Source organism: Rosa rugosa, chromosome 7 (assembly GCF_958449725.1).
Source record: "Rosa rugosa chromosome 7, drRosRugo1.1, whole genome shotgun sequence".
Lineage (NCBI taxonomy): Eukaryota > Viridiplantae > Streptophyta > Magnoliopsida > Rosales > Rosaceae > Rosa > Rosa rugosa.
The window spans coordinates 14,511,704-14,531,495 of record NC_084826.1 but is presented as its reverse complement, the minus strand read 5'-3'; the positions used below and the strand labels follow the sequence as shown (position 1 = coordinate 14,531,495).

Sequence of the window (19,792 nt, the reverse complement as noted above, 5' to 3'; positions counted from 1 at the left end):
TTGGCCTTGGCAGCATAGTTTGGGGACGGTGACTGAATTTTTCTCATGTTGTTGGGTACAAGATGAGGGTATTTTAGAAAATTTAGCTGAATTTAATTAAATATTATTGGATATAAATAATTAGTCAGGTACACTTAAAACTTTGCTGGATACATCTAGAAAGACCCCAGCTTTAATACCAGTTCCTTTTCTCCTTCAATATCAAACAAGGAAAACCAAATAACTAGTTCAATATCAAATATGGAAAACCAAATCATTTAGTTACATTTCTTCTCTTATCTTCACTTTTTCGCCCCAATTTAAACTTAGTCAATCAGAGAATCTTACTATTTTGTCAGGTTTCATCACATGCGCGCACGTCAGAGAAGCTGACAACTCAAACACTGTGCATTTCCTTCCAAACATATCGATCTCCATAATCCACATTTACTATTCAATTATTCGCGGCTAGCTATATAAACGGCCTACCATGGACAAGCTAGAGACTTAGAGAGAAAAAACACAACCAAGAGCTAGGAAGAAGAAGTTAGAACACTCAGAATCTCAGGTCGACGATAATCTCTCTGGTCATGGAAGACGTAAACCGAACCAAAGAGGCAAGCAACGAAGCAAGGATTGCCATACTGGAGCTGGCCAACATGATCAGCGTCCCTATGTCCCTAAACGCCGTCGTCCGCCTCAACGTCGCCGATGCCATCTGGCAATCCGGCTCTAACACCCCCCTCTCCGCCTCTCAGATCCTCGAACGTGTCCTCCCTGCCGGCGGTGGTGACGCCGAGAACCTCCAGCGCATCCTCCGCATGCTCACCAGCTACGGTGTGTTCTCCGAGCACTTCAACGCCGACGGCTCCGAGAGAAAGTTCTCCCTCACCGAGGTCGGCCAAACCTTAGTCACCAATCAAGATGGTCTCTCCTATGGGGCCTATGTCCTCCAGCACCACCAGGTTATCAGATATTTTTCAACATTAACGGCTATTATTCACATACTTGGTCTGTCATTATTTTATGTTCTTGTCATTATTTTAGAGTTCAATTATTTGTAAAGGATGACAGATTGAGAATGTGAAAATAATGTCTTAAAATTTTTGTATTTATCGATCTGATAATTGTCAATATGATAATTGGAACAATATGATAATTGTCAATAGGACGTACTAATGGGGGCGTGGCCACTGGTGCATGAGGCGGTGGTGGATCCCACGGTGGAGCCGTTCGTGAAGGCGAACGGTGAGCCGGCGTACCAGTACTACGGGAAGAGGCCGGAGATGAACGGGTTGATGCAAAAGGCAATGTCGGGAGTATCTGTGCCGTTCATCAAGGCAGTACTAGACGGTTACGATGGTTTTCAAGGGGTGACGAGACTGGTGGATGTGGGTGGCAGTGCGGGGGATTGCCTGAGAATGATCATAGACAAATATCCCAATGTACGGGAAGGCATTAACTTTGACCTACCTGAGGTCGTTGCGAAGGCCCCAGCTATCGCCGGTGAGATATTTTCATAAATTTTGTTGTTGGCCTTGCTACACCTACTACAAATAATGAACCGAAAGCTCAATTCAATATTATATGATCGATTTTTGATTGAGAACATGATTTCACCCAATACTAAAATGTACCGAAAGCTCAATTCAATATTATGATTTATGAGTATTGATTGGGAAGATGAATTTTTTTTATTAATGAGTTTGCAGGAGTGACTCATGTTGGTGGTGACATGTTCAAGTCAATTCCTAGTGGTGATGTTATCTTCATGAAGGTAAGTTTACATTTTTTATGTTGGGTTTGGTTTGAAATTATTTTTTTCATTTATATCTATATGATTTTATCTATATTATATTTAGTCAAAGTGAATGTGAAAAGACAGTAACACCCTTGAATCTTATATTAATTTTAAATAATTTTTAATTATTGATTGGTAGTATGGTAAATAAAAAATTAAAAATATATATATAAAAAAAGAAAGTAAATAAATTTTCAAACAATTAACTATCCCTTCTAAAAAAATAATAATAATAATTAACTACCCATATGGCCATATCTACAATAATTATGGGTAATTCAGATAACCTCTCACTTTTTTTCTTTTTTTTGAATAACTTTTTTTTTTCAATATAATAATAATAAAATTTTTACACCACTAGTTAAATAGAAAGCAACAAAAATTTAGAAAAAGAAGATATAAAACAAAGAACACCGACCCATTTGACTAGGAGCTGTTTCCAATTTTTAACTAGTTGAACAGATGAGTACGTACTGGCCCATAAATATTTAGGGAGGATGAATGTATCTGATTAACTAGCCAGACCATCAAATCAGTTGCTGTTCTTGAGTGCCTCTTTTTCATTCATTACTCACCAAACTTACTTGACTATTTTAAATGTGTGACAAAAAAGAACAGTCAATGGGTGACTAAATGGTTCACATATCAGAACCATTGAATGTTCAAAAGGAAAATGTCATATCTATAGTGATACCTTTAAATCAATTGGTTGGTGCATTCGTACAATTGTCAATTATTGATTGATTCATGACTAGTCTGTGCAAATGTAGGACTTAGTATTATGGCACTATTTGAGATTGGTTATGTAAAAGTGAGGAATTATTCTGTAGTTTCGGACTACCACATGACATTGGTATGTAGTTGTCTAAGTCAATAGTATCACTCGAATTTGGTGGGAACCATTTAGGGACAAAAAAATAAATTATACTAAGAAATCAATCAGAAATAACTACAAATTAGATCGGCCAATAATATCAATCCTGACCACCACATATACCATAATTCAAGACTCCGAGACTATGTTATAATAATGTTGTCAAGTAATGTGCAATTTTTTTTATTTTTTTAAAGTACTTGAAATGTGCTTCTTCAAAAACCATCAAAAATCACTTCTATTATTTAGAGAACACTTGCAGCTTTTTTTGTCGAATGGTGTCAAAACTCAAAAGAGTTGAGCTAAAACCGCTATTTTCGAATTCTAGAAGCAATCTCAAACAAAGCTTATACCATCCTATTCCTAGCAAGTGCATGATCTCACTTTTTAACACCCACACTGCTTGCTTAGTGATGGTGGTGTTTGAGGAACTAAATCCTTTGCATTTCATGATGTAATTGTTATGCTTAATTACTATGATGGTATGATTAACATGTTATATTGCTTAACTGCCAGTGGATTTTATCAACATGGACGGATAGCGAGTGCAAGCTGATACTGGAGAATTGTTTCAAGGCACTTCCTGCAGGAGGGAAATTGATTGCTTGTGAGCCGGTGGTGCCGAAGAAATCAGACGACAGCCACAGGACGCGTGCTCTTTTAGAGAATGACATATTCGTGATGACTATATATCGCACCAAGGGCAAGAATAGGACTGAAGAAGAATTCCAGCAGCTTGGTCACTCCGCTGGCTTCTCTCATTTCCGACCAATCTATATCGATTACTTTTATACCGTCTTAGAATTCCAAAAGTGAGTTTGATTGCTATTTAGTCAAATACCAAAAATAACAATGTCAGATTTTGGTCATGAACACATGAATAATGTTTTGACTCTCACATTTAAGAGGGTAAATCGATTGGAACTGGCAGACAACTTAAAGATACAAGTTTTTGGTTTATAAATAATAACTTCATTAAGTTGTCTGAGAATACAAATCAATCCCTTAACTTCATTAACTTTTCTAGAAGGGTATGCTACAGAATCCTCACAAGACTGAAATGGGAACAACACAAATGGCCTTTGGCCACTGATACATGCACTAATATATTATGTAAGGCGAGCTATTTAGGCCCAGGTTTACGATACAAACAAATTCATATGTTTTACAACTTCGATTAATTACTTGATGATACAAATGAAGGACCAAAACCCAACTCCTGTAAGCAAATCAGATTAGGGCTTCTTGGAATCGCATTGACAATCACCTTAGGGCTCCGGCACTTCCGCGCCATGCACGTTCTTCTGAGAGAAAACCCCGAAGAAGTTGGAGCAGAAGAGTAGGAGGACGGCACTGAAGCAGCGTCTTTGATAGAGGTGGCTAAGATACACACACACATTATTCTTTAATAGAGGTGGCGAACAATGACCCCTATCCCACCAGACTTGGAGGATAGATCAAAAGCACCATCACAATTGGCCTTAAGCCAAGGCTAAGTGCTAGTTAGGCTAGGTTAAACTCATAAATAGACATGATATATGTGTCGATGTTTTCTCCATATATAAAGAGAGATTAAGGCCTTTAGAAGAAGGATTGGTTTTCCTACTACTAATTGGCCGGATTGATTAATAAGGGTAGTAAACTAAGGTAATGTGATCATAGTTACAAGAGATTACACTTCAAAATTATTCTTGAGAAATTCTGTGTGTCATCACTTATTTTGAAATTGGATCGGTAACTAATTAAGCCCAGATTGTGACTTTGTCAAAAATGCAATCAATTAATTGACTACTAGTCCAAACCAGGCCTAGCTTAGAAGAGGAAGAGAGAGTTTGGCGCCGGCGCTAATCCATGAGATAAGTGTTGGACATTCTGAATAATGCACTACTTTTGTTTTATTATATATATCGTCCACTATATACAAAATAAAATTATTTTATAGGCATTATGCAATCTGCACCTACATTTTCGGTAGGTAAACTTGCAATTTGAATCATTAACTTGACACCTAACAATGGAAAAGGAGTGATCATTTTACATCTGTATGATTGCTCCAATACGGGTCTCAGTATGTCTTGAAGGAGATTCGTACAAAGTACAAACTATGTGTATCAACGTTAGACTTGGATGATAGACCATTTTTGCACCGAATCTCGAGAAACTTTGCACCTTGTTTCGCATTCCTAAATTATTATCATGCTTCGGAAAGTTGTCCCTTTGACTCCTTTCACGCAAAGGAAAAGTGGTTTCTACTGTGCACTTAGATTTGATCTGATTCATTGTTAAGTAACAAAGTTTAAACTACTATTAGGATGTAAGATTGTAAGAGTTCCCTCCCAAAAGTACGTAGTCATTTCTCAAAACATTTGATCTCAAGATCCTCACAATCTTATCCATTCTCATTCAATTATGATGAAGTATTAGTGACATTAAAAATCACAATAGAATTAGGCATAATTAATTATGCTTGAAAACGATAACTTCAACTGCATCCGGTGACACTCCACCACTGAATTGCATCCATTCACTTGCCTGCCATTGAGTAGGAAATCCGATTGAGTATGAGGCAAAAGAATTACATCCATCCTCTAGTAAGAAATTCATGAGTTTGTGCGAAAACCCAATTAAGTGTTAAGCCCTAAAGTCATATATTTCCTTAAAAATATTGTCTCGTAACTCACTTCAAGCAAGGAGAGTGATATGTTGTTTCTATATGGACTTAAATAGATATTTTGATCTATTCATTGTCAAGTAAGAAAGTTTAAACTACTATTAGGATGCCAAGAGTTTCTTTCCAAAAATCGTCATTTCTCGCAACATTTGATCTCAAGATCCTCACAATCTTATCCATTTTAATTCAATTACGGTGGAGTATAAGTAAACATTGACAAACTCACAATAGAATTGGACAGAATTAATCATGCTTGAAAATCATGAGTTCAACTACATGAATATGACACTCCACCATTGAATTACATCCATTTTCTTACCCATCATCGATCAAAGGTTGAAAATACAAAGTCACAAGCTATACATAACATCAACTGACATTACTCGGTAAGAATCATTACTTTATATTATAGTTTTGTTCACCACTTGAAATATAAGAAAAATTTCTCAGAATATCAACACCGCGTCGATTCTTTCGATTCTTCACCGTCAAATTCTCATGAACCGTACCCTAAACCCAACAAAAACAACTCGGTCGCTCGGCGTGACTTTCCAAGAAATTTCCACCCTGGAACATAATGTGATGAAACAGTTTTGGTTTAATGCACTCTCTCACAAATTGAAACCACTATTAATCATTTAAATCCCAAATCCCACCAAAAAGAACGAAGTTTACAAAGACCCGACTTTTTGTCGTATCTATCCCACAGCATTGTTCGCATGGTAGGCCCCACTAAATCTAGGGAAATATAGTCGATGGCGTCGATGCTATAACTACTAAACATTCCCTCCATAACTTAATTTAATCTAATCCATTTCCCCACTGCGAACTTCGCGGCCACTCGATCTCCGCCACGTAGCGGGCGCTGACATCAATGCCACACGTGTCGCGTACTTAGACGCGGGTGTGCGGGGCTTACCGTACCCCCGTCCTTTATACAGTACAGAAAGCCAAAAAAGGCTCGAGAGAGAGAGAGAGAGAGAGAGAGAGAGTGATACAGTAATGTCTGGGTTTCAGTTTGGGTAGTGGCAAAATGCCGAAACGGCAATAAAGAAACGCCAAAAAAAAGTAGAGGAGGGGTTTAATTAATCTAACCCCTTCCGCAACAATGACCACCTATCTAACCCCCCCACCCTTCTCTCTCTCTCTCTCTCTCTCTCTCTCTCTCTCTGTTTGGTAATGGTGGTTGTGAGGGAGACGTGGCAATGGTGGAGGTGATGAATTAGAGTTCGATTCTCGTCGGCCAGAGCAAGAAGAAGAAGAAGAAGAAGAAGAAGAAGATGTTTAGGATACACAGGAACAGGCCGGCGAAGTCAGGCGAGAGAATCGATTTCAAGTTCTCTCAGTTCAAAGCCGTTCAGGTATTACTAATTCCTTCTCTTTTTCCTTCGATCATTTGCGTTTTGAGAGTGGTGGAGAATCAGTAATGGAGGTAGAGGATTGTGAGACATTTGTGATGATTCCTGATTTGGATTACTCCTTCCAGTTTTGGATTTGTGAATTTTTTTTGTTTTGTTTGCCAAGTCTAGTTATGGAAATGTGTGTTTGATGCTTATGTGGTGACGAGTGAGGTGATTTTGTGTGATGAATGAGGAATTGAGTATGGTTAGTGATGGTGATGTTTATGGTAATGGTTATGGTTATGGTTGTAGGTGCCGAGAGGATGGGACAAGCTGTATGTGTCCATTGTGTCTGTGGAAACAGGGAAGCCAATTGCTAAGTCGAGCAAAGCGGCGGTGCGGAATGGGAGCTGTCAATGGAGTGAGGCGCTTTCCGAGTCTATATGGATTTCGCAGGATGATTCTTCCAAGGAGATGGAAGATTCTTTATTCAAGCTGGTGGTTGCCATGGTATTGTGCTTGTCAATGTCAATGATTTTAATTGAAATGTGCTTTACTTTTTTCAGGAGTAGAAAGTTTTGGTTGATTCAGTGAAGATCCTTGTTTATCGACCATTTCCATTTCCAGAATGGAAATTTTGGTTTCTTGTTGTTGTGAATCCTAACACTACTGTTTCGAATTACTTTTTGCTCATAGGGATCGGCTAGATCTGGAATCCTTGGAGAGGCTACAGTCAATATGTCGGATTATATAACTTCAAGTTCTACTGCTCCAGTTTCGCTTCCATTGAAAAAGTGCAACTATGGGACAGTTTTACAGGTTTGCATTTTACACATTTATGTATTTATTCTGTGTAGATGTTTGACGTGTTGCGCAACAATTGATCCCCTTTCTCTCCCTGAGGTATTAGAAAGCTATATGCTGAATTGAGTCAAATTAGAATTTGTTATGATTCGCAGCATTTGCACAGTGTACTGATTGTAGAATATGTTTCTCTGTGGATTATACTTCTGTGATGCCATTAAGGTCTGATGCTTATTTTCTTTAAAATATGGGTCATTCTTGATGTTCTAAATCCTGGAGCTTGATGTATTCTTACCTGTGAAAAACCCTGTTAAGTTGTCATCCTTTTCAAGCATTTTGAAGATACTGGCATGGCCAGCAGTTTATACTTTATATATATGTGTGTGTGTGTGTAGTCAATCCAGGATGGTGCATGTGAGTACTTATCGTAAGTATCTCTGTGAAAAACATGAATTGTTTTGGTTGTCCTTAACTCCACTTATTCCACTAGAAGGTCATGTTGGAGTAGTCTTCTAAGCACTTTTTCTCTTGTGCTTCTGTTTTTCAGGTGAAAATTAACTGCCTAAAGCCAAGAGCAAGGGTCAGGTTAGTAAGAATATATTGCTTGTATTAGATTCTAATTGAGTGTTCTATTTGATTGTGAAGGTTCTCTGCACACTTTTCAGGGATGAAGAGTCAAAAGAGACAAGCAGTCATTTGGAAGAACAAAATGGAACTGGTAATGATGTGGATGGCAAATCAGATGGATCCGGTAGTACATTTGGAAGGAGTCTCGGATCTTCCTCCACAAAAGATTTTGGCTTGACCTCAAATCCTGGAGAACCTGGAAGTAGGGTATGTTACACTTTCCCTTAGTATAATATCTTTCCTTAATTCAGTGATTATGTATTTTCAGAATCTTGTTGCAACATAAACATTGACTGCTTCCTTAGTACCTTTCCTTGTGTTGCATCAAATATAAACCTGGAGCGTGATCTAGAAACAAAAACTTATCCGTTTTTGGACACACGGTTTATCAAATGAATATTTCCTATGTAAACGGATTCATTTCTAGTGTATCGATTCAAACTTCGAGTAATCATCAAGAGTTTGAAGATCTAGACCATTATTTTTTACTTTTTTGGTCAAAACCATTATATTTTTATAATCTGCATTATGCACATGCTGTTCAACAGTCTATCCTTGCTAAGAAAATAAATACCTTCATCACTTTTTGTAGGGAAGTAGTTTCTCTGCTGCAGGTTCACATTGCAGCTATGAGTCAGCAGAGGGTTCCATAAGAAGGGATCCTATTCTTCTAGGAAGCAACCTTACTGGTGAAGGGAACCTCCTGATTGGAAGACAAGATTCAACCAGCTCTCAAACTAGTTCAATGCCTGGCAATTTTCCAGCCATTTCTTCTCCATCCAATCATTCATCATTTAACTCCAGGATCACAGGTGCGGGAAATCATTCTCAGAATTCTCGCAGAGATATTCCAGAATCACCTTTAAGAACCACTAGTTCTTCTAAAAACCTTCTGGAAACCGCAGAAGTTACTATTGAGGAGCTACATGCAGAAGCTAAGATGTGGGAGAGGAATGCACGGAAACTAATGCTTGATCTGGATATACTGAGGACAGAATTTTCTGATCAGTCAAAAAAGCAGGCAAATTTGAATATGGAGCTTTCAGCCGCATATGCTGAACGTGATAGCTTGAAGAAAGAAGTTGAACACTTAAAAGTGTCATTTGAGAGTTCAGTGATGAGACAAACAGCCAGCGAGGATTTATCTCAAGGTGGAGTGTCTCATATAGAGAAGGCATTACAAGATGAACTGAAGTTTCAAAAAGAATCCATTGCCAATCTGGACCTGCAGTTGAAAAGGAGCCAAGAATCAAATATTGAGCTGGTTTCCGTTCTCCAGGAGCTGGAAGAGACAATTGAAGAACAAAAGATGGAGTTAGAGAATCTATCAGAACTACAATCAAAACTTATTGAAATGGAAAATTCAATCCAAATAACTACAGAGGAGAACAGCAATCTAACGCGTCAACTGCAAAAATTGCAGGAATCAGAGAACAAGTTGCAAGATATGGTGCAGCAGCTGGAACAGGCTCTGGAAGAGAAAAACCGCGATGTAGAGAAGGGGTCGGGTCTGGAAAAACGAAGCCTTTCGGATATTGAGACAGAATACAGCAGTACATTATTCGATAAAGAAGAAGAGATTATTCAATTGAGAGAAAAGCTGTCTGAGTCTCTCAAAGAAAGCCATTCTGCAGAAATGAGGTCTATTACCATGAATGGAGGTGAAACAGATCTGATCAGACAAATTGAAGTCTTGAAAGAAAAGTTGCAGGAGCTAGAGACAGATTGTAATGAGCTGACGGATGAAAACCTTGAACTCTTATTCAAGCTTAAGGAAGCAAAGAACAATTCTGCAGGGGGACATGCACCTGTTGATCTTCCCACCACTGAGCTTTTGGTGGATTCTTTTAACAGCTTTGAGTCCAAAGTGGCTGAACGGAAATCCCACATACAAAATGCAGAGGAGAATTGCAATAAGATGGTGCTTGGGGAGATTACGAATAATCATGATCTTTCAATTCAAGTGCTTGAGAGTTTAAAAATGGAACTTGAAATTAAAGTCACAGATCTGGGGAAAGAATTGACAGAGAAAAGGTCTGAGATAGCCAAACTGGAGGATAACTTGCTAACCAAAGAAGAAGAAACCAGGGCTCTACGACAGGTGCACAATGAATTAGAGGCTCAGTTTTCCAATCTACAAAGGGAAAAAGTCGAGCTAGAAGAACACATGGAAATTGTGCTAAGAGAAAGTGAGCTCACCACCAAGTGTTTGAATGATTTGCGAAATGATCTAGTGGTGCTCAGCAGCAATGTGGATTCGCATGTTTCTACCAATAAGATACTTGAAAAGAAATCTTCAGAGCTTGAAGCTGATAAATATGAACTGGAATTTCACTTGTCTGAGCTTGAACAACAAAACAGACAATTATCAGAACGTATTTCTGCTCTAGAAGCTCAGCTAAGATGTTTGACAGATGAAAAGGAGGCTAATCAATTAGAACTAGAGAATTCCAAATCTTATTCTCTAAAGCTCCAAGATGAAATCAGCAGCTTAAAAGTTGAGATGGAATCTGATAAAGTTGAACTGAAACAGAAATTACAGGAATTGCAAAGTCAGTGGTCAGAAGCTCGAGAAGAATGTGAATTTCTTAGAAGGGCAAATCCAAAGTTACAAGCTACTGTGGAGACCCTCATTGAAGAGTGCAATTCGCTTGAGAAATCAAATGAGGAGCTGAAAACACAAAAGCTGGAGTTGCATGAGCAATGTACCTACTTGGAGGCAAGGTTGACTGAATCTCACAAGCGCTTTACAGATTGCTCGAAAATAGTTGAAGTGTTGGAACAAGATCTATCTTTGATGATGGAAAGCATTGCCTCAAAAGAGAAAATCCTAAATTCGGAATTAGATGCACTTCGTGATGAAACCATCCAACATAAGGAGAAACTTATTTCGGAAGAGAGCTTGTTGAATAAGATGTATTTGGAGAAGGCAGTGGAAGTTGAGAACCTTCAGCAAGAGGTAGAACGACTCAACAAGCAACTTTCTGAGACTCATAAAGAAAGCGAAGAACTAGCTTCAGGTGCTTTCCACGAAGCATCCAGATTACGAGCTGAGAAGGTAGATCTTGAGTCTGCTCTGCTAGAGGTTCAATCTAGAGCGATACAGACTGAGAATGAACTCAATATTATGAGAGCAGAATATGAAGAGAAGCTACAAGGCCTATCAGTTGATCTTGCTGCTTCTAAACAAATCCAGGAAACAATGATGGCTGACCATGAAAGGCTATTGAAGTTGTTGGAGAATTACAAGTCAAGTGAAGCAAAATTGAAGACCACTGTGAACAATCTGGAACTAAAACTTACAGTTTCTGATTATGAACAGCAACAGCTGGTGGAAGAATCTACCAATCTGAAGGTTCAACTGCAGAATTTAACTCATTGTCAGGATGAAATGTTGGCTGTTAAGAATGAGCTTGATGCGACTAAGCTTGAGAAAGAGAAATTGGAATCACTACTGGATACTCAACTACAGAATTTAACTCATTGTCAGGATGAAGTGTTGGCTATAAAGAATGAGCTTGACGCGATCAAGCTTGAGAAAGAGAAATTGGAAGCACTGCTGGATTCCGTGTCTGAGGAATATGAATATCTGAAGGCAGAGAAGAATTCATTCCTCGAGAAGATTTCAACATTGGATATGGTCTTATCTGAATTGGAGGATTGCAAACATAATAAAGCTGTCTTGGAGAGGAAAGTTCTGCGGATGGAAGGTGATCTAATTGCGAAAGAGGCTTTATTTGCACAAGATGCTGAGCTGAAGAATGAGCTCAACCAGTTCAGAAGAGCCAACGAGCAGTATCAACAAAAACTACAGCTACTCGAGGAGGAGAAAGATGAGTGCCTAAGAAGATCTCAGTCCCTTGAACAAGAATTGAAACTAATTAGGGAAGAAAAACAGAACCAGAGGGATCTAAAGTCAAGAAGCAGTGCCAAAGTCACTGAAGATAAGAAGCTCTCAAAAGTAAGTACCGTTTGTTCTTTATTTGCATGTCGATAGTTACTCTCAAGACTGAAACAATATGTATTTCTGACGTGCTTTCATTGAACAGAATGAAATGGTGAAGAACAGCAGTCATCGTCGTGATAATAGAAGGAAGCCCCTAGTGAAGAATGGTCAGGTACAAGGACTTATGAAAGATCAATATTTTCGTTATAGATTAGAGAGTGGTTAGACATCTAAAATATTTATTTCATCCTGCTTCTACTGCTAATATTGCAATAATAGTTGGTTTTCATTTAAGTTATCACATTACAGACACCCATACACAATGATATAGAAAGGTGATTGATTTGTGCATAATATATATATATATATATATATATATATATATATATATATATATATATTTGGAGCCTCTCAATGTGATGATCTTATGCATCTTTTCAAAGCATCTATTTTGATTTTATCTTTCCCTTACAGGATGATAATGGAATTGACAGCCATGATGCAAGTCCTCGTGATATTGGAGTTGACTCTGGTTTGAAGATTAAGATGCTTGAGGATGAACTTGTTAAGGCATTGGAAGCAAATAACACTTATAAACTTCAACTTGATAGGTGAGTGTAGGAGGAATACATTAAGCGCTCAAAATGCATTAAATGACAGTAACATTTTCCTTCTTTCCTCAAATCATTGATGATTCAGTCTTGACAGACTAATTTATGTTGCTACACCACAGGCTAACCCGAAACAACCATGCGGATGCTCATCAAAATTCAAGAGCTGAAGTAGTGGCAAAAGATAGATTTGAACGCTCGAAATCATCTCTAGAGACAGAATTGAAAGAGATTCGTGAGCGCTACTTGAACATGAGCCTGAGATATGCAGAGGTAGAAGCTGAGCGTGAGGAACTAGTGATGAAGCTCAAGCAATCCAAGAGTGGAAAAAGGTGGTTCTAATGAATCTACTGATGCCATCCACGACCTGTTTGAAATGCTGAATGTCATTTTCTTGAGTCTACCAATCTCAGGTAGCTTTTTAACACATCGATCTTTGAATATCACAGTTTCCCATCTGCTCAAGTGAGTGCTTAGTATAGTTTTTTAGAGGAGAATATGCTTAGTATAGTCACAGGTTGTAAAACAAAGTTGGGGAGTGCTAGCTACCAGTATTGAAAATTAAAATAAACAAGTAAATAACAAATACATATATAAACAGAAAACTTTTTGTGATTTCATCTCTCATTGTAGATCTCGGTCCTGCTAACAAAGATTTGAATTAATTGTGCAATACAATAATGTAATCATATGATTGTAGACAGTTATGTCGTCAAATTTCATACTGTTAATCAGAATTTAGTGTTCATATCAATGATGAGAAAATAGTAGATATATGCAGTTTATGTAGTGCAATGTGCTTTGTAGATGTAGTTTCAAGATTATAATATCTCCTTATTCCTTCCGGTTTGTGTTGGAACTTCTTTTATAATTTTTTCCCTTGTTCAGCTTGGAAGTCCCCCTTGCAATTAGCACATTTTGAGTTGGTATAATGTTTGGTATCTGATAATATTCCCCCAAACCTTTAAGGATACCCTATGATAATATATATACTAAAATTTATAGTGTGCGCGGCGCACTGTGCCTGATCTTACACAGGTGAAAAGAACATAGTGAGATCACACATGTCAACATTTTTTTTTTTTTGGTCTTTTTTGTTTTTCAAAGGGGTCATCACTCGTTATGCCGTACTTTTGCTTTACTGCCTGGGGATCAGGACTTGTATGTGGCAAACAATAGCATATGGGATGCTTATTCAATTTTTCTACCTGAAAACTCACCTAGGGTTCGTTTAGTAGGCCGAAGTGAACTTACAATAGGCTCCAGTATACTGTACTTTCTTTGGAGTGATGTGTTGTATTGCGTCATCCTAGATTGTCAAGCCTTTGGTACTGTACCGGATGAAGAGGCCAGAACTGTGTTTGTGTTGGTATCAGAAAAATTGCATTTCTTTTCTGTAAACCATCATCCAAAAAAGCATATTAAATCTTGCTTCAATATATAGATCAACCAATTTAGAGAACAGGTATTTCATACCTCAGAATGGAAGTACTATGATCCCTAGTTTCACGTCTGAGTGATAGTGAGGCATGAAATTTGCCAAGAAGAATATTAGGGATTGGGTTTGCTGAATCATATTGATTGAATAAAGAAAGCCACACTTTACATAAAATGGTGTCACCTGACTCACAAAGATTCAAATAGTAGTTGACCCCGAAAGCAAATAATACTTAAAGAACCATCCATAGGGAGCCTTCTTTCACGAGGCATTACGTAATCAATTAAAAAGAGGGTGAAGCTTTTTGTGCTTTATAAAATTGCGGGTGTCTCTTAGAGAGCATGAAATCTCACCCAGACATGTAGCAAAGAACATGTGAGAAAAATGCCTACCAACATACACCAGAAGACTGAAGATATAAAAATTGCAGAGGGTACCGTGCTATGTAAAACATACCAAGTATCAGTTTGTATGCATGAAATGATATGATGACACCCAGCAAACTGAGTGAAACATTGCTGATGATTGAGTTGCTCGAATCTAATAGTATGTTAGAGGTTTGTTGAACTAAGACTTTGGGGTTAGCCGAGGTTATGAGTGAGGTAAAATGGATTAATTAGGATTAAGATAGCTCAGAACTCTAATGGCGGGTGAGATTCACTTGAGATTAAACATAGGTGTCACCCTCCTAATCCCAACAATTTTGCACTTGGCAGGCACATGAACTCTTTCAGTAGAATTCTATTGTATGACACTCCCAAAACCTCTGAATGCTCTCATACTGCATAGAAAAAACAGCAACAGCATAAAAATAGCATATGTCAAAGTGGCATTATAAAATGCCTAGTGTAGTGTGTGGTATAGGTGTTTGTAAAAGAAAAATGAAAGCCAGAATAAGAGGATGGAGGAGGTGTCATAGATCAGTTTTGGGAGCAAAGGTAGGTAATGCATATGCCAATGGCATATCCTTTAAAAGATGCTCAAATTGCAACCTCCATTTCTCGCTTTTTCTCTCTACTTTCTTTTTGGTTTCCTTTAGCCAACTAAAAAGTCACCAAGTCATCACACCCTTTTATTGCGCTCATGACCAAGCCAAAGAAAATCTTATAACAATCAATCCAACCCTCTGTGGTTCAACCCTCCTAGTACACCACTACTGTGTTCCTCCATTTCATGTTTTCGCTGGCCGGCCACCCCCACCATTAATAGCTCCAGTGGCTCAAAACTGGTGGGGGTGGCCGGTTCTTTCTTGGTTGGAGGACAATATATCATGGTGGTGTTCTTTTTTCATTTCTGCTAACTGTATGTGTGAATCCTGCTTCATATCAGTATGGAAGAATAAAGATGGATGATTAGTAGCTGAATCCTTCTTCTTGAGGGCGGATTCTCTAAAAGGGCAACTTCAATCCTTTGGCATTTCACTTTCTGCAGAGTCTCTTTCGCTTCACTGTGAAATTGGTCTCTCCCCGAGGAAAGTTTATTGTGAGGGCGGGTCAGAGTCAGACGATAGCTAGCACTGGAGTGGCGTCGATCTTTTCCCGTTTTCTTGTTTAATTAGGTATGAAAACTATGTGTTTAGTTTGTACTTCATGTGTCATGTGTGTAGGCCTTTGGCCAGATTAATAATTAAGCTCAAGGTTTGGTATATTCAACGTACCCTATGGCCAAGTGTTTTAGACTTGATTGCATTACTCTACTTGTTGTCAGTAGATAGTTGAGCTTCAGTGCTGTCTGCTTCTTTTAAACCTTATTTACCAACCTGAACAAGGCATAAAATTTCTGCATGCACAACTAGGTTCAGCGCGACTAGTACCCAAAATTTTGATTATTGCTGTTTTTACTTTTCTACTTTTTTAAGGGATGGTAATCAATTCTTACACATATTGCGTACTCTTCCCAGAATCCTTCACCTTGCTGCGGGCTGTATACACTATAAATCACCAGGAACTGTAAGTTTACCAGCAATGTATTTAAATTCACAAATTCCAGCTAGCTAGTAATTACGTTTAATATATCCCTGAATTACTGCAAGTAGTGCACCTGGTGAAAATACAACATTCCATGTATTATCATCATTGCCCACCGTTGGAACGCCACTCAATGGCTTTGAAAGGTATTCCGGACGGCAGAGATGTTATTGGCAAGGGTATGATGGATTGTAGGCAATGGTCCAGACATTGCCTTCTGGACTTTCAATTGGACTTTCCCTTTTCCTATCTTAAACTTTATTGATCAAAATGGCATACATCGAATTAATCTATCAGAAACAGTTAACGACTATAAATGGTGAATGCAACATCCCCAAGCTAACTGCCTAACTTTGTTAATGGACCGGGATATTATTAGATTTATGACACATCCATCAAAGAAATTTATATTCCTCTATCTAATTTTTTTGATAAATTTATTTGGGGCCTATAGCAACTAGTACATTTTAAATTAAATCTACTACTTGGTTGCAATGTGAAGATACAAATGCCCATGCCATTACCAAATTTCTTAAGCCCTTGTTTGAATAGGGTGATTTGGACGTAAGGATTTGAATTTAGACTTTTCAAATCCAAATAAGTCCATTTGGCAAACATTTTTAAACGAGCTTTTGTATTTCAGTAAATCACCTCTCAGATTTCGTAAACAAATTGGGCTGATTTGAAATAACTAGGGCCCCCCCTATTTATTTCAAATATCACTATCCTCTCTTTCTCGAACAGAGATGCTCGGTCTCTTTCCACATCTTCTCTCAACGTATCGCACACTATCTGGCAGTTGAATATACCTCTTAGTTAAGATAAAAAAAAATTATCTTGGCTTTTGCTAGGAGGAAGATTGAAAACAAGAGCTTGTCTAGCTTGTTTTGTTAATTCTATAGACACTACTTATGCGTTATGCAATGCTGGTGTGGAAGATGTCACCCATCAGTTTGTCAAACTCAATGTGATGGTGTTCAGTGGTGAGTAGTCTCAATGCGGCTAGTGTATTTGTAACCTGAGACAATTCTGGGAGGCGATTCGTATTATCGAGGTGAGTGAGTTGTGTAATATGTTTCAAATATTCTTATTTGCTATAAAAGTGGTGGAAAAGCATGATTTTAGCTATTTATGAAATATCTCTCTATTTTCAAGTGAAGCATGTGTATTTGCGAGGGGTTTATATATATATTATGTGCTAGATCCATTGTTTGACTCGTATGGAACATGAGAACTTCTTGATTGATTTTGCCGAGGTAAGGATGTGTCACACGGTGGCATAGGGCTAGAGAAAGTCATTAGAGTTCCCGTGGGGTACACTAAATTGAAGAATAATCAATAAGAGTGGATGATGGGATTTGATGAATTGTTGTGAATTGATGTGTATATGATAAATTACTTTCTTGCATGTATAAAATGACATGGCTTTATTGGCAACATATCTACTCACTGAGTGCGTGGTTTTGCTTACCCACCCATCTCTAATACCTTTTGCAGAGAAGTATTAAGAGTTTGTTGAGCTGGAAAGAAATTAGACTAGCTAGAAGGAAGAGCTTGTTTACATTATGCTTTGTAACACTCACACCTCCGATTCAACGTTAGGTGCTTAAAATCCATTGACATCGGGTCCGAGGCCTGACAGAATGACACCATTTAAAGTTTGGAGTGGAAGAAAATCAAGTGTAAATCACTTGGAGGTTTTTGGTTTGTATGCTATGCTCATATCCCAAAGGAACTAAGGTAGAAATTCATCAAGTGAGAAATTTGTGTTCATGGGATATAGTTCACACACAAAGGGCTATAGGCTCTACAATTTGAAGAAAAAGAAAATGATAATTTGGGAAGATGTTATCTTTAGTGAGAAATCATCTTAGGATTGGAGTGAAGGTTCAATCTTACAAAAAATTGTACAAGAAAGTGTTGTTCTTGATGAACAAGTGGTTCCAGACCAGTTGGAACTTGATCCACCTCAAATGTCACTAGCTCATAGTCTTCAACAGCCCTCACGAGCATCTTCAAATGCACAATGAACTCCTATTTCATCTCCAATCAGGTTGAGAAACTTGAGTGATGTGTATGAAAGCTGCAATGCATGTTTGTTTGAACCTGAACATTTTGAAGAAGTTGTAAAAGAAGATGAATGGAGGACTGCAATCCAAGAAGATATCAATGTGATTGTGAAAAACAACACATGAAAACTAGTTGACAAACCAAATAACAAAGAAGTTATTGGTGTGAAGTGGATTTACAAAATCAAGTTGAATTAAGATGATTATGTGCAACGAAACAAAGCAAGATTTTCAAAGGCTACTCACAGATACCTGGAATTAATTTTTATGAAACCTTTACACCATAAGAGGTCTGATCTCAATTGCAACAGAGAAAGGCTAGTTTCTGCACTAGCTAGAAGTGAAATATGCATTTCTGAATGAGGTTCTAAAAGAAGAAGTGTTTGTTAAGCAACCACAAGCAGAAAGTTTACAAGCTGAAAAATGCTCTTTATGGTTTGAAATAAGCCCCAAGAGCTTGGTACGGTGAATTGATTCCTATTTGATAGAGAGATGGTTCTTTAGTAGACAGATGGTTCTAAAGAAGTGAAAATGAACCTGCCCTCTACACCAAAACTGAAGGTAAATCAAGCATACTTAATTCTTATCTTCTTATATGTTGATGATCGATTTAGTGTTTACTAGAAGTTGTGAGAAATTATTTCAATGTTCAAGTCTGATATGATGTTGAAGTATGAAATGAGTGATTTATGAATTTTGGATTATTTCTTGGGAATTGAAATTGTTCAATCGGTGGAAGGTATCCTTATTATACATAAAAATATACAAAGACAATTTTAGAGAAGTTCTGGATGTTTAGTTTGAAAGCTGTTGCAATACTTCTAGTTGTCAATGAAAAATTTCAGAAAGAAGATGGAAGTTTTGATGCAGATGAGAGTATTTACAGAAGTCTAGTGGGAAGTTTACTTTACCTGATATCATGTATCCTGCAAGTTTGTTGTCCAGATTCATACACAAGCCAACCAAAATTCATTTTGGAGCTGCAAAGAGAATCCTGAGATATATTCAAGGTACCACTGATTTTGGTAGATATAATGCATGTATGAGAGGAATGTTGAACCAAAACTCTTTCGCTTCTGTGATAGTGATTGGGGAGGCAGTGCTGATGATTTAAAAAAGCACATCTGGGTATACTTTCACACTTAGAACTGGTGTGTTTTCATAGGCCTCAAAGAAGTAAAAATATGTGGCTCTATCCATAGCATAAGCTGAGTATGAGTTTGCATCAATAGCTACTTCACAAGCTATTTGGCTCAAAAGAGTTATAGAAGACTTTGGTGGGAAACAAGGATTTGCAACATCCATTCTTTGTGACAACAAGTTTGCAATTGCCATGAGCAAAAACCATGTGTATCACAGTAGGGCAAAACACATTGCTTGAAGCTTCATTACATCAGGGATGCAGTTGAAGAAAATGAAGTGGATTTGGTCTATTGTATCTTCACTAAGGCACTACCAAGAGAGAGATTTGAATATCTCAAAGGCCTACTGGGATGAAGAAGCAAAACATTAAGTGTTGAAGTTAATGCTTTCCTACTTTAACTAGGAAAGTCAATGCAGTCCACTTGTTGCTACTGTTGAAGCTGCTACTTGCTTTTCTGTTTTGTCCATTACTAAGCTAGATATAAATTATAATCTAGTTAATTAGGCTTCCTTTTCTCACCA

At 37.8% G+C, this 19,792-nt stretch overlaps 2 protein-coding genes across 3 annotated transcripts; both read left to right on the top strand.

Annotated features, from left to right (window-relative positions):
* Nucleotides 1–329: 329 nt before the first annotated feature.
* On the top strand, nt 330–3,570 carry LOC133723432 (nicotinate N-methyltransferase 1). Its single transcript, XM_062150258.1, has 4 exons — nt 330–944; nt 1,149–1,485; nt 1,692–1,756; nt 3,171–3,570. The coding sequence occupies exons 1-4, from the start codon at nt 570–572 to the stop codon at nt 3,468–3,470; spliced, it is 1,077 nt and encodes a 358-aa protein (XP_062006242.1). The 5' UTR covers nt 330–569; the 3' UTR covers nt 3,471–3,570.
* Nucleotides 3,571–6,321: 2,751 nt separating this feature from the next.
* LOC133720523 (sporulation-specific protein 15-like) lies at nt 6,322–13,497 on the top strand. 2 transcript variants are annotated; one of them, XM_062146868.1, is made up of 10 exons: nt 6,322–6,686; nt 6,978–7,175; nt 7,362–7,484; nt 8,017–8,054; nt 8,135–8,303; nt 8,689–8,908; nt 9,002–12,057; nt 12,146–12,214; nt 12,517–12,653; nt 12,776–13,497. In XM_062146868.1, exons 1-10 carry the CDS (start codon nt 6,606–6,608, stop codon nt 12,993–12,995), a joined length of 4,311 nt encoding a protein of 1,436 aa, XP_062002852.1. In that variant the 5' UTR covers nt 6,322–6,605; the 3' UTR covers nt 12,996–13,497. The 2 variants fall into 2 exon arrangements, with proteins under 2 accessions (XP_062002852.1, XP_062002851.1); XM_062146867.1 differs by having other exon boundaries at nt 6,323–6,686; nt 8,689–12,057.
* Nucleotides 13,498–19,792: the final 6,295 nt, after the last annotated feature.

What these genes read in the sequence shown, in the direction of transcription:
- LOC133723432 (XM_062150258.1), top strand. Translation starts at nt 570, where the DNA reads ATGGAAGACGTAAACCGAACCAAAGAGGCAAGCAACGAAGCAAGGATT. An exon ending in ATGTCCTCCAGCACCACCAG is followed by an intron (nt 945 to 1,148) that starts GTTATCAGATAT and finishes AATTGTCAATAG; the next exon opens with GACGTACTAATGGGGGCGTG. An exon ending in GAAGGCCCCAGCTATCGCCG is followed by an intron (nt 1,486 to 1,691) that starts GTGAGATATTTT and finishes ATGAGTTTGCAG; the next exon opens with GAGTGACTCATGTTGGTGGT.
- LOC133720523 (XM_062146867.1), top strand. Translation starts at nt 6,606, where the DNA reads ATGTTTAGGATACACAGGAACAGGCCGGCGAAGTCAGGCGAGAGAATC. An exon ending in TCAAGCTGGTGGTTGCCATG is followed by an intron (nt 7,176 to 7,361) that starts GTATTGTGCTTG and finishes TTTTGCTCATAG; the next exon opens with GGATCGGCTAGATCTGGAAT. An exon ending in ACTATGGGACAGTTTTACAG is followed by an intron (nt 7,485 to 8,016) that starts GTTTGCATTTTA and finishes TCTGTTTTTCAG; the next exon opens with GTGAAAATTAACTGCCTAAA.